Raw genomic sequence first — 14427 nt, forward strand, 5'->3', positions numbered from 1 at the left:
CTCATCAGGTGGGTTTACCATCATTTCTTCCATATACTGTGATTACAACCTGCTGAAACTGATCAGCAGCCCATCAGTATCATATGAAGCAATAAATACCAAGGCTTCAGCTTCTGAAAGCTTAAAACAAAGTGTACTTCGCCAAGTGACGAAACGTATGCGTCGACCTAGGCACTACCGATCCAGTTGTTGTGTTTCCGTTGTGGCCATGATCTCAACAAATGGCGTAGGCCATGTGGGGTCGGGTAGGTCATGATCAGCCCCCCCCCCCCCCCCCCCACTCCCTTTCGTTTCACCAACTCCTGCATCTGCCACCGTTAATGATTATCAAAGTAGGCTTTACCCTGTTCACGATAAGGTAGAAATCAGTGAGTTGTATGCGAAGAGATAAAGGATGGCATTGACTTCGAGACGGTACGTGATAGTTGGCTGCGGCTGGCTGATGCCACGTTTTTTTCCCCTAAGTGCCATGGATGCTGATGGACATAATAAAGGTATCGGCTGATCTCTCATCGTAATATTACCCGATGGAAATGAACTGTTTCTTTGTTTGTCATTTCCTGTGCAATAATGTCAAATTGATAAGTCAGACATCCTTTTCTATTGACAGCTGCTCTCCTTTTCGATGGCATCGTCTATTGATATGCATGTTCTTCTTTCATATAATTTTACACATTCACAATCAGTATTTCAATTCTTGCAGACATTGGAAAGGAAGTTGACTCACAGGCCAACTCTCTGGCTCAATCACAGGCCGACGCACAGGCGATGTAATTGTGAGTAGCATTTTTGCACAAGTGAAAATTGATCTTTCTTCCTAACTCTTACTCGGACAAGCAAATCCCCTATGCCATCCATAATGGTACACTCTATCCATACACCACATCCTCCCTTCCGTGGATGTTCCACGGGTTTCGGCTAGTTACTATTAATACGCTTGGTGTCAGCATCTCCAGCAATCTCTCCTGGCAGCCTCACATCTTCAATATCAGCAAATCTCCCTCTAAGAACGTCAGGAGCTTGAACATAAAAATGGAAGAGCTGAGAGCTCGGGTGGATGGCGAGTGGTACAAAATATGTGCTGTAAATGAGACGTGGCTTTGTGAGCAATCCCACTGGAGCTTGGGAATTAACGGCTGCATGGTTAACATACTACGAACTTCAATCCCGATACTATGAACTTAAATTGCGATAAACGAAGACCCAAGTATGGAAGTGTTTGTCGTGAAGCACATAATCCTTCTGTGTTGTCAATTTCCTTGTGAAAATCAATCACAAAAACAAGCAATTGCCTGTCATAATTTAAACTTTGTAAATGCACACTACGATTACAAATTCCGATATTTGATTTTGGTGAGTATGAAGAAAAACTAATACCAGAAAAGGTAATTTGGTACAAATATCTCTCACATTAACATCCTAGTACAACACTACCATTCACTACCCATGATTAAGGTACAAAAGAGTAGGAGCACCACATGATGAAAATACACAAGGATGGAGGCAGCATTTTCCGTATGACTGATTTCAGCATTATTTGGGTATACCTGGAAGCCAGAGGCCCCAATAAAACCTTGTTCTCCCCTTTCGCCTGCCATTCCCTGCAAAATGACATAAACACAACATGGCTTGCCAACGTTTGTTTCTTTTTGCAGTTTACAAATCTGCTGCTCTTGCATATTATGGTTGAGTAGCATGTAAACACTTCTAACTCTGCCTATCTACCATTCAGCATTTTTGTGAATCTCACTTTCAAAGCAGTTTTCCCACTTTCAATCAAACAAAAAATGCAAAAGTAAACGTGAGATTGAAAAGTGAAATCAAAATGAGCAAAAATCATGACGGATTAGTTAATATTGTGACGGTGGGAGTGACGTACAGGCGGTCCAGGATATCCATTAGGACCTAGGTCCCCATTCTTTCCTGGTGAACCCTGACAGGTGAAACCACAATCACAAACAATATTTTTGTCAATGCACCAACTTCAACGAAAACATCATAAAAATAAATGTGCATACACTCATATTAATATATTTTCAGGCATTCGCTTCACTGTCAGAGATATGACATTTTTTGACTATATTTATATAACTTACATTTACTAAATTTCTCCACTTACAATAGAGCCGGTAGGACCTCCAACTCCTTTAGCTCCTGTTTTTCCAGGTTCACCCTGAGGAAATAGAAGGAAGTATACACAGAGGAAAAGGCCATTTATTCCATCCTGACTGCATGCCCATCCACACATTCCTAGTATTCCTCCATAACATATCATCCTACATAACTACATTAATCATCTATGATAGCCGCATCATTGCACCAAATGAAGTCCACCCTTTAAGACTCTGTACTGGCCAACAGCGTTGCTGCTCCTCTCCAGCATCATTATTACTCCCGCCAGGGAGTAATGCATTCGATCGTGTCCTTGTGTGTGTTTGTGTGTTTGTGAACAAAATATCTGGAAAAGTTCTGAACGGATTTGGATGAAAGTTGGTGGGATGATTGCCCTTGGGATAAGGAAGAATTGATAAGTTTTTGGTGAAGCTCAGGATATTATTCTGGATCCAGGAATTTTTTGAAGGATTTTTTTTACCATTGGAAGACAGGGCTCATTTTTTTTTACATTGTCTTCTATATATTCTATATTTAACATTGTGATATGAAAATAGTTTTTATATTTGTTGTAAATGTAGTTTAAACTCGTGGTTATGTGTAAGAGCGGTGTATTTTGTTTGCAGTGTCGCCATCAAGGTTCTTTTTTTTTTCTAATAAAGACATGTTCTGTCATTTTAAAACCACCAAAGTGTGTATTCGGTTTCCCCGTTTCATAAAATGTATCGTTTGATACGTATAATGCTTTAAAACTGTTTTTTTTTTAAACCTCAGAAGAGATATCAACATTTTTCATCACCTCAGCGAATGTCAATCGCGGTTTCAGTATTTGATGAACTTATAAAGACTTAGGTGAGTTATAAGTGTGACCAGCATGTGCACGGGATTCTTCCCAGAAGAATGAGTGGTCGCATTAGCTTGTACGACTTAAAATGAGCGAGTTTTGTTTTCACGTTTGGCCCAGTTTTACATGTTGTATCCCTAAGGAATGAAACGAACGTTTTCCTGGCTTACAATTTTATTTGAAGTCACACATGCCTCAAAATACACTCACCTATATGGAATTGAACGCTGAATCCGAAAATGTAAGTGAAATTGCCTTGTTTTTTTTTTAACATTATCTTCTATATATTCTAAATATATATCTGTGCAGTGTCTGTCTTGTGTTGTCTTGTCTTGTGTTGTCACTGAACTACTCCCTCAAACTTTTGTGAAATCGTACTATTCCAACTTGACCCACGGCGGGAGTATGCGCTCTACTGAGTGGCGTTCTAGTTCATTTATGCTATCAGTGAATTAATTATATGATTACATACACACTTTAGAGTTTAGAGCACCCTTTCCTTCGATGTATTCACCTCCAATGATAAAAAGACAAGCTATACACTTTTATGTCATCATTCTGAACTTCAATGTAATGACTTCCTCCATAATTTTGCTTTGGTTTGAGGAGTATGAGGAGCTTTAGTAGATACCTCCAGAAAATTAGAGAGGGGATGAGGAGGTGGGGAGTAGGGTTTCAGAGAGGAGCCCTGGAAGTGTATCACATGGGAGGGGCTTGGACATTTACCCAATGGAACACTTGGTTAAAGAACCAATTTGAATTTGTGGAACCAATCCTTCAATACATAGTAAATATACAATGTCCCCTGACCTATTACAAGGCCTTTTTATATTTATTTATCTTGAAACAGATAACGAGAGCACAGGTTAAAGAGACTCACAAGTGGTCCACTTGGTCCAGGAAGACCCATTAGGCCTAATGGCCCTCGAGAACCAAGGCTTCCAGCTGGGCCGGGAAAACCATCAGCACCAATGGAACCCTGGAAATGTGATGCTGAGATTCATAAGTGCTGTCATTTAATCAGGGATAACCTGAGACATGACCAAGAACTACACATTGGTTGTTACTATCTTCAAAAATACTCAAAGTATCGTGCCATCCAAGTAAAAATTCAATTACTGCTCATAGAAGATTTTTGAGGAAGTAGAAAAATGGAGCCAAGAAAAAGGATCTTAGAATTTCATACAGTACTTATTGAGGGAAGAGAGAGGAAATGCAGTATTGGAAGAACACTCATTTATGGATGGAGTAAACATTTGTTTGTATACAGTGTTGAGGCGTATGGATGAGCTAGAACCACAGATCAGATCAGGATGTAACAGACCGAAAAGAACAGTAGAAAGAGAGAGAGGGTGCACACAGTCAGCAAGGTTGAGGAGCAAAATAGAGGGAGACGTGGAGAAACGAGGGATGTGGGGAAGAATGAGGGCAAATGGAGGACACAGGAGGTGAACAAGATGGATACAGATGCGGACTCCACAGAAGTGGAAGGAAAAACTGGACACTCGGGAAGCGGTAGAATTGGAGAGTTAATGGGGGCATAAAAGATCACGATTGTGGATGGGGGATGACCTGAGATGGTTGTGAACTGGAGGGAAAAAGTGTGTTGGAGGGAAAAGTGAGATTGACGATGCTGAGGAAATTTATTCCACGGGTGGGGAAAAAGGAGTAACTTGGATGAGTGCACTTGAGCCATGAATCAGGATTTGGGGAGGTTCACCAAAATGGGGTTACTGGCAGTCTGCATGTGCACTGCAGAAAGCTGGTGGGGTTGGGTGGGGAAACGGAGCACATGGCAGGTGGTGCTAGACCATAAAGGAGGCAGCAGAAGACAGACCGACCGACGATCGACCTGTCTGCAATACCAAAGTGATACGCTCAGAGACTCGGTTTCATTGCGGGAGATTCCAATGATTTTGAAGGCCTTGGTTTCCATGATGTCAAGCTGATCAAGGCAGGGGCGCCAACCCAGAGGGGAGAGCAGTAATCCATAAAGCTGTGGATTAAGGCCTTGTGGGTAGATAAAAGTTCAGTTGGGTTAAGGAAAGAACTTTGAGGATTGAGGATGCTTAGTTGGTGACTGGCTTTGATGGCCAACTTGCTGTAGATATGTGCTTTGCTCAAGAAAGGTCATGGTTGATAGTGAGTCCCAGAAGTTTGAGTTCCTAAACATCTTCAAGAGATTAAGGAACTAGATGGAAGGATTCACCAAATGGTATTTTTGGAAAGACAGAGTGGGAGTGGGAGTGTGCCATTTCTCTGGTTTGAAAGGCATCATATCCCAAGTGTTTGAGCAGCTCATAATTATAGCAAGTTCTGCAAAGAGGGAGGAGCCTGCTGCCTCCATATCTGAACGATGAGGAATATAATGTCAGAGGTGGAATAATCAGCAAAGCGATAAAGAGGATTATCCAGAGAGTCAGAGATCATTAATGAAGATTAGGAATAGGATGGGACACAGTACACACTCTTGGGGTACTCCAGCCTTGACAGGGAGAGGAGATTAAAGGATTCCATTGAGAGCCACACGTTGGCTACGAGAGTAGAGGAAGTCAGTAATCCAGGAGTAGAGTTAGCCTTGGTTGCCACAGGCAGATAGTGTCGAGAGCAAGGCAGGATAGGATGCCAGACTGTATCAAAAGCACGAGATATGTCCGGAGAGATGCCCCTGATCTCACGTCTGACATTGAGGGCCTCCATCCATTGCTGGGAGAGTAGGAGCAGCATGTCAAAGGTGGAGTCATGGGGTCTGAATCCGAACTGAAGATGAGTCTGTTGGAGAAAAGGAAGAATTTGATGTCGTCTGCGATAATGGATTCCATGACCTTGCTGATGATTGGAAGTAAGCTGATAGGTCTGTAATTGAGGGGATCTGTTTTTGTATAATGTTGATATAATGAGGTGATGTTGGCTGACTTACAAGCAAATGGAATATAACCTCAGGCAAATAGAGCAGAAAGTGGATGAGCAAGAGCAGGAGAGCAGGTTTCAGGACTCGTGCCCTGATGCTCTCTGGGCCATTTGCAGAAAGATAGTCGAGCGCTGCCAGAAACCTCTCCACCTTATCAGGTGAAAAATACAGAGTTCAATATCAGTTCGGTGTGACTGGGTAAGGTGGGTGCATAGATTGAGGGATTTGGGGGTCAATATTTGGAGCCATTCAGCCTTCTCACGGGCAGAGTCACCTGTGATGTCATTTGAAGTGAGGGATGGAATGTATACTCGTAGATAGACTTAACAAGGTACCACCAGGTTTTAGAGGTGAAAGACCAGAAGACAAGTTTGAAAGTTAATTATGCTTAAGAAAGGAGACAAATGTATAAGAGAAAGGAGGACGATGGACCAAAACTCACCATAAGCCCAGTCTTGCCATCTTGACCTTGTGGACCAGGTCTACCAGTCAGACCCTGGAAAGGCCGACCAATTTTGTTACATAAAGATCCGATTTAGAAAGCATAACCACAAACGATTTCGAAAAGCATTTAATCAACATTTAAGTTCCCTTCACCGGCCTGTACTAATCCAACTTGGAATTAGTTTTACAGATTACACCTACTGTGCTGTACTCTGGTAAGTGTTGTTGTCCTATCGACAGTTTATTGAAGACCATTTATCACTCGGATTTAATAAGAAACATTTTCACCTCCACCACCAAAGGTGGATGGAGGTTGTGTTTTCACCCCTGTCTGTCTGTTTGTCCGTTTGTCTGTCTGTCCGTTTGTGAAGAAATATCTCAAAAAGGTGCGGACGGATTCGGATTAAATTTGGCAGAGTTGTAGAGTATGTGACAAGGACGAAATGATTACATTTTGGTGAAGATCCGGATTCGGATCCGGCTACTAGAATTTTAAAGTTTTTCTTCACCATTGGGAGATCGGGCCAAAAACGATACACAGCAGGATATCTCAAAAAGTTGTGGACGGATTTGGACGAAACGTGGTGGACCGGTTGGGTGTCTGACAAGGACGATTCGATTCGATTTTTGTGATGATCTGAATATGGATTCGGATATGAGAATTATTTAAATTTTTACGTGATTCTTCACCATTGGGAGATAGGGCCAAAAACGATACATAGCAGGATATCTCAAAAAGTTATTGATGGATTTGGACGAAACTTGTTGGACAGCTTGTGTGTGTGACCAGGAAGAAGAACCACCTTTAGAGGCCATTTTTCCCTGCAAAGCTGGGGTTGGCCTTTTTCGGGCACCGTGGTCCCCTTTTTGAAGCAATGTTTTACGGCCGGATGCTCTTCCTGCCACCAACCCTGTTAGTCGACTCTTGCGACACAAAGGGAATTACCAGTGAACTGGTACTCAATTTGCCGACCTTGGAAGGATGACAGGCTGAGTCAACCCCCCCCCCTGGCGTTAATTCAGCGATCGACCAGGATTCGAACCCAGGATCCTAGGATCCCAAGCCGGCACCCTAACCGCAAAGAATTGATTCAATTTCGGAGAAGATCTGGATCCGGATCCAGCTGGTAGAAATTTTCAAGTGATTCTTCACCATTCAGTGATATGGCCAACCCGGTGGAGGTATGCTCTCTACTGAGTGCCGTTCTAGTTCACTCTGATTTCACTTCAGTTCCAGCAAGTTGTTTCATTAGGAATACAGGAAACTGGATCATGGAAGGCTTCGGCCAGAAACTTTCCCAGGCTGACACCAAGAGAAAGTGGGAATAATTTGGGTCATCAAAGTCGTATACTCATATTGTGTCCGGACTTAATAAAGCTTGAGAAGTTAACAATTCCTGATAAAGCTTCAATTCACTGATACAAATCCCTCATATGATCTCAACATGTTGGACATCCAGCAAATCTCAATTATAATTTCATAACTTTCAGCCATGTCATGTGTTTACAGTTCTTGTGAGATCATTATTCAGTTTGACTACATGCTAAAAGTAAACCAGGAAGGTGATCTGAACACTTTAACTTGGCTTACCGTGGCACCATTGGGTCCAGCTTCACCAGTTCTACCTGGATATCCCAACATTCCCTTGGGACCTTCAGGACCAGGACCTCCACGGTCTCCTCTAGGTCCCTGTGAGTAAGATCAGGTTCATCATAAGGTGCAAAGAGGAGTCACAAAAGAGTTCCTTATCCGCATCTTTACATCACTTCATTCCTGGTATGCAAATGTAACTGATCACCTCATTGCCCAACTGGAAATGATAAATAGAAAATGTAATCAATATTTACCAGATAACCTTACGTTTTGGTTGTGCTATAAGAACATGTTTTAGTATTTTCTATGTTCTTTATTTGCATGAGCACCACCTTTCTGAGGCTGTTTAATTCCATTCTTCCCTCCAGGGCTTCATACAGGTGGTGCAAGACCATATCATTGAAGCCATCCCCTGTCTCACTAGGCAAATGTTTTCTATCCCCCATGGCCCTAGTTAACCTTGCAGGTTGCAGTGTTGTCTCCTGTCTGTTCCTTGCTGTTGTGTCAATCTGTTTTTTGTTTGTTTGTTTTGTTTTGTGTACAAGATCGAGGCTCGTGTAAGAGCTAACATTAATCACAAAAAAACAAACGTACACATAAAACATATAATAAAGGGAGTGGGAGACAAGATGCGGAGAGAGGGGGAAGCACACAAGTACAACAGCAGACAACAGGAACATCGGGAGATCTGTGGGAGGGAGAGGGCTTGGGGGGGGGGGGGGAGGAGAGGTATAAAACACATGGACACTGCTAGAACTTTCAGGAAAGAAGTCGGTATTTCAAAAAAGTTGTTGAGAAAAGTAAACAAAGAAAAAAAGAAAGAAAAAAAAAAGATGCTGTTGCCCCACTACCAGTTTGTTTCTGTTCTACCTCCGTCACCTCACTCTTCCATGAGCGTTTACAAAATAATTAAACATTTGTATGAAAGCTCTTCAGGTAAAATGTGCGTCAAAGCTGAAAAGAATGGTAAACTGGAGTGAAGTTGATGATGCACCATCGCAGGTGCCAAAGTCTAGGCTCTCTGCTCACCTTCACTCTTTCATTCCCCTTTTCTCCCGCCTCTGGAACAAACTCCCCCACTCCCTTCAATCCCACTCCTCCCTCCAGGTCTTTAAAACAGCTGTTCACCACCATCTCTTATCTTCCCCCATCGAAAACCTTGATCTTTTCTACCCCCGGTAATTCACCCCAGAGTCCTTGCAGTGTTCATATGTTTTAATCCTCTCCCACCTCCCCCCAAGTCCTCCCGATGTCCCTGCTCTCAAATGTTGTGTTTGTGTCCTTCCCCCTCTCTTTTGTGTCCTTCCCCCTCTCTCCCCATCTTGTCTACCGCTCCCCTTGTTTTTTGTGTTTTGTGTGTCGGTTTGTCTTTTTGTGTGATTAATGTTAGCTCTTTCACGAGCCTCGATCTTGTATACAAAAAAAAAAAAAAAAAAAAAAAAAAAAAAATGCCCATGGGAAATGAATCGGAAAACGAAGCTGGTGTTTCGCAGTAAATTTGGCTCTGAATTTGTCCCGATCGTGAATGTACACAGAGAGGAGTGAGATAAGGAGCACCTACCTGTTAGTCAAACCAAATTGAAAATCATTCCAAATAGGAGACTTACTGTTTTTAAGGACGTCATAAAGGACACAAACAACCGGTGGCAAGAACTAATGTTACGTGTTAAATAAGGTGGTGTAGTACACACTGCATCGATGGTGGTATACTTTTGAAAAAAATAAAAACTTATCTACGACCTTAAAATTTTTATTTTATTTCAATTAAATTATATACTTGAACAGCAAAGAACACAAATCGCCTTTCGGCACTTTCAAATCCTTTCCGTTTAGCAGTACTTGGACAAAATGTTATGGCATTTTACATTATCACAACCAATCAAATTTGTTGCTCATGGACCCCGCTGTTTCTCAAGACAAAGTGAGGTCAGGTGTTCTATTAACTCTCTTGTTTTTAAACCTTTAGTTACATCTCAGTTACATTTTGAATTAGTATTTAGTGATTGTGGGTTTTTTTCACAGTGGTCGTGCTTAGGGAAGTCCGCATGCAGTCTAACATCAGGAGTCCTCACAGTTAATGTATAAATGTTATGAATGTTTTTTAATGAATTTTTATGGTTCCAATTTATGAATCTTAATGCATTTGGCATAAACGTCTGTAATAATGCGGCATCCCTTTGTAATCAAGAGGAACAAATCTCTCTCTCTCTCTCTCTCTCTCTCTCTCTCTCTCTCTCTCTCTCTCTCTATCTCTCTATCTCTATCTCTATCTCTATCTCTCTCTCTCTCTCTCTCTCTCTCTACCGCATTTTGTGTTTGTTGAACCTTTGCCCTCTGTTCTGCTCTTCCATGAACCTCGACACCCATAGGACAAAAGATAGTGGCTTACCATTGGTCCATTTGTGCCATCTGGTCCAGGAACACCTCGAGCACCACGTTCTCCCTAATCATAAAAAATAAGTGACAGGGTTAGCCTCATTCAGGAGTGAGGAAAAACTTGCCCTGTATGTCATGATCAGATTTATTCTTGGGGTCTACAAAAACATCTGCACATTGTTGGGGCAGTCAGCGCAATTACTAAATTATATTAATTTTTATCTAGAGAGTGGGGTTTGTGGTTTGGTGATAAAATGTGATATTGGAGGGCAAGCAAGTGGATCGGTTTGGATCAAACAATACCATCTCTCCAGGAGGTCCTAGTATTCCAGAATTGCCAGGGTCTCCTCGTTGTCCACGCTTTCCTTCTTGGCCCAATGGACCATGCTCCCCAAAGCCCCCGACAGAGCCCTGAAAGTAAATGCACATGAATCAGGAACACCAGAGAAACAAAGAAGATTGACACTTTTAGAAGCACATATTTGTAGAACTTCCCATGGAAAATGGGCAGTTCTACAAACCCCCGTGAATTCACCCCAGAGTCCTTGCAGTGTTCATATGTTTTATTCCTCTCCCACCTCCCCCCAAGTCCTCCCGATGTCCGTGCTCTCAAATGTTGTGTTTGTGTCCTTCCCCCTCTCTCCCCATCTTGTCTGCTGCTCCCCTTATTTTTTGTGTTTTGTGTGTCGGTTTGATTTTTTGTGTGATTAATGTTAGCTCTTTCACGAGCCTCGATCTTGTATCCAAAAAAAAAAAAAAAAAAATACAAGGATTATTCAAATTTTACCTGGAATTTTGTTTATAAAAGAGAGCAATGCGTATAGATCGATAGTGTTTGTTACCTTCACCTATAATAATGCCTTTCCTGCTTTAATCAAGATGGTGACAGATAACAAAAAGTATGCATCAGTGAATATTTATGAAATTTCTGCTCAACACAAACATCAAATCTGTGTAAATTTAAGAATAATGGCGGCTACACACATCTTTTACATTTATGGTGATGAGTACCCATAAGACCATTTGTATTAAAGAGAAACTTGTGGGCAACATGTTGGTTTTTTTGTTTAAAGAATGAGGTCCTGCAATGGCTACATACAATTACAAGTCTAAAAGTTTTCTACACTGAAATGTACATCAAAGCTTACAATCTGAGGGATCAACTCTATGTCCAAAGCTGGGGAAGACCATGTAAAGTATTCTTACTGAAAATATGACATGAGTGAAAAATTCCGTATGTGGCTGGGCTACCTGAGGAAGTGAAAAGGTCCTTCTCCAAGTTTGGCATTGTGAGATCAATATAAACCTTATATACAGAATTCTTCACAGCCGGTTAGTTCATGTTAAGGATAACATCCGGAAGGATGGGAAACACGACTTGGTGTATGGCATAAGATGTGGAGACCCATCATGCACTGCGACCTATACATAGTGTAGGAGAACCTCGGCAAACTCTTAACGCCCATATGAACCAACATCATCATTCAGCTTGTGAAGAGGCGTTGAACTCTGCTGAGAAAACGCACTTGAACCTGCATGGTCACAGCTTTGATAACAGTCAAGTGGTCAACTTAGACGTAGCAAAAAAGTGGTTTGCTCGAGGTGCAAATGCATCCATTTCGGAAAGAGCTGATCCACCATCTCGCAACAAAAAGGGCGGTTTGTGATTAAAACGTCACTTTCGTGGGACAAGGCTATAACATCCCGTCCGCGCCATCTGCGACCGTCACGTGCCGCCAGCATTGGTCTACAGACCAACTCGCCCTACCAACAGTGGAGGTCACGTGGCGATTCTCAAGCTTATTCTTCACTTCAACATCTGCTGTGACCAAGGTGCGTGGATTCTCGTCAAAACATCGGCCTTGCTGGCTCGTAAGTCCAGCTCTTTCCAATTATAAACTTTCACTGATTTAATTCGACTGGATGAATAATAACAACCTGCATCGATTTATTCGAAGCATTGTTTTTGTAATTATACACAAAGTTTAGTTTCAAGGATAAACAAAGGTCCAGTTCAAATTTGAAGCACCCTGTGTACATTTTACAGACTAGTACACCCGTTCCCTATGGGAGCTGCAGGAAGGGTCATTCCTCTCTGGGGTATATAGATTACAGTAGATCTAGGGTCGGGCCTCAAGAACATTGGTGGTGTGACCATTTACCAAGTTTCTTGTAGAGTGCACGACAAATGGCTTAAGCATTCGAGCAAGCACTCCATTCAAAACTGCTGATAAGGAACGGCTGGCTTGGCAAGCACTAGCTAGCTGCTTAGTAACTGAACACATTCTGGGTTTCCTCCCTTTCAGTTTAGTGTTAAACAGCAGGAGCAACTGTTTCGAAAGGTAATCATACGTGTTTGTGGTTTATAATATTTTTACTTCTGGTAGGAATGCTCACATGACAACGGCGCGATAACATGTTTATACATGTTAAAACAGCATTTGTTAAAGGAGGAAAAACCCCTTAGGGAGGGGATATTATTATTATTTTTATTATTATTATTATCATTATTATTTTGTAATAACATTCATATTATGCTATTATATTTAGGGTTGTTGTTACTTTTGTTATTAGAAGTGGACTTAGACAAACACCATGATAAAGCTATCTTAACAGGGATATACACCACACCACACAACCTCCTTGGCGTTGGGGTGGTGGGAGGGGGGTGGGGGGGGAGTTAAATCGCGGCAACCTCCATCATGTGAACCTTAGTCTCCCTCTCAGCTGAATGTATCGTGGTCAAAAATCAATCAGTCAGTCAGACAGACAGCAAATTGCGTATTTTAGAATGATTGAAAAGTTTTGATAAAGTGCCAAATAATGAAACATGTAACTCACAGGCTCTCCGTTGGGCCCACGGTCTCCTTTGAAGCCAGAATGTCCTAGATCTCCCTGCATATGAATACATATACAAATAAAATTATAACATGCTTTGCATTTGTCTGGCAAACACAACCGGTCCAACCTTTATAGGCATACATCACATGACTTGAACCACAATCTTTGTTTTTTCTTATGATGACATCAACTGAAACAATTGGTTGACACTATACTTGCTGCCACATTCAGTGTGTGGTTTATGACAAACAATGAAACTAAAATTTACGTCTGGACACCCACGTAGTATCGAATGGGGTTGGCTGACACACATCTTTTACACATGTGCACTTCAGCTTACTGACTAATGATTCAAATAATCGATCAGTTGAAGTGAAGAATTTGCTTGCTCCACTGTGATTCTTTGACACCACTGTCATGAAAGCAGTCACCAGGTCCTTTGATCTTCCAACTGCAAGCTATGCAACTGCCACTGCAATCCTCGAGAAAATTGTTATAGCCGAGACCTGAATTATAATGACCTGGTTTGCCTCACCACTAACATGTGTAACACCATGCAAGGAAAGTACAGGAAAGGGCTTTCCTTCTGTAGCTTTTTTTGGCTGGAAGAGCATGGGGGTTAATTTATTGAAATCCTAGCCACCTGGGGTAATTGATTAGGTGAGCCGATTGGTTATCCTCCTCCCCAATTATGGATGAGAGACATGACTGGGTCTTGTTATACATATATATATATATACATATGTATATGTATATATATATATACTTTCCATCAAAAGAAACATCACTTTCATCTTTTGAAATGTGCAGCTTTACAAACACGTTTCTTCAATTGTAATGGCTGATTATGTAACGGGAACTTCACTTCAATCACCTGGTTGATCAACAAGGGCATGCTTCAGTGGTTCTGTATAGGGATCTTTCCCTTTAAATAATGACCCTCATAATGAAATCCTTCAGTTCTCATGGTTAGACATTCATTTACTGCTGTCTATAGTCACTCTAGAGGCTTCTGGCAGGGAAAACAACAAGAAAATTCAGATGCCACGCCTGACATCTGAGCAACGTTTAAGGGCAATTGGGATGCTTGAGGCTGGTGTAAGCCAGCGAACAATTGCCCAACGTCTTGGTTGCTCACAGCGTGTAATTTCCAACCTGGCCAGGCGTTACGGTGAAACTGGAACTGTGAATGATGGTCCATGAAGAGGAAGACCACGGGCAACCACCCCAAACCAAGACCGCTGGATTGTGCTGCAGCATCTTCGTGATCGTTTCCGCCCTGCGACGCAAACAGCTGCTGTGACA

The 14427-nt window shown here is 41.9% G+C and overlaps 1 protein-coding gene across 1 annotated transcript in view; it reads right to left on the bottom strand.

The window, feature by feature from the left end:
• LOC137433434 (uncharacterized) overlaps positions 1 to 14427 on the bottom strand; it is a 232225-nt gene that overhangs the window by 112592 nt on the left and 105206 nt on the right. The window contains exons 22-30 of the mRNA XM_078785841.1: positions 13123 to 13176; positions 10585 to 10692; positions 10295 to 10348; positions 7903 to 8001; positions 6310 to 6363; positions 3837 to 3935; positions 2120 to 2173; positions 1880 to 1933; positions 1548 to 1601 (exon numbers count right to left, since the gene is read on the bottom strand). Of these exons, the coding sequence (XP_078641967.1) occupies positions 1548 to 1601; positions 1880 to 1933; positions 2120 to 2173; positions 3837 to 3935; positions 6310 to 6363; positions 7903 to 8001; positions 10295 to 10348; positions 10585 to 10692; positions 13123 to 13176 (630 nt within the window). The remainder of the gene's footprint in view (positions 1 to 1547; positions 1602 to 1879; positions 1934 to 2119; positions 2174 to 3836; positions 3936 to 6309; positions 6364 to 7902; positions 8002 to 10294; positions 10349 to 10584; positions 10693 to 13122; positions 13177 to 14427) is intronic.

This window comes from Myxine glutinosa, chromosome 10, assembly GCF_964187855.1.
Source record: "Myxine glutinosa chromosome 10, kmMyxGlut1.1, whole genome shotgun sequence".
NCBI classification, from domain to species: domain Eukaryota; kingdom Metazoa; phylum Chordata; class Myxini; order Myxiniformes; family Myxinidae; genus Myxine; species Myxine glutinosa.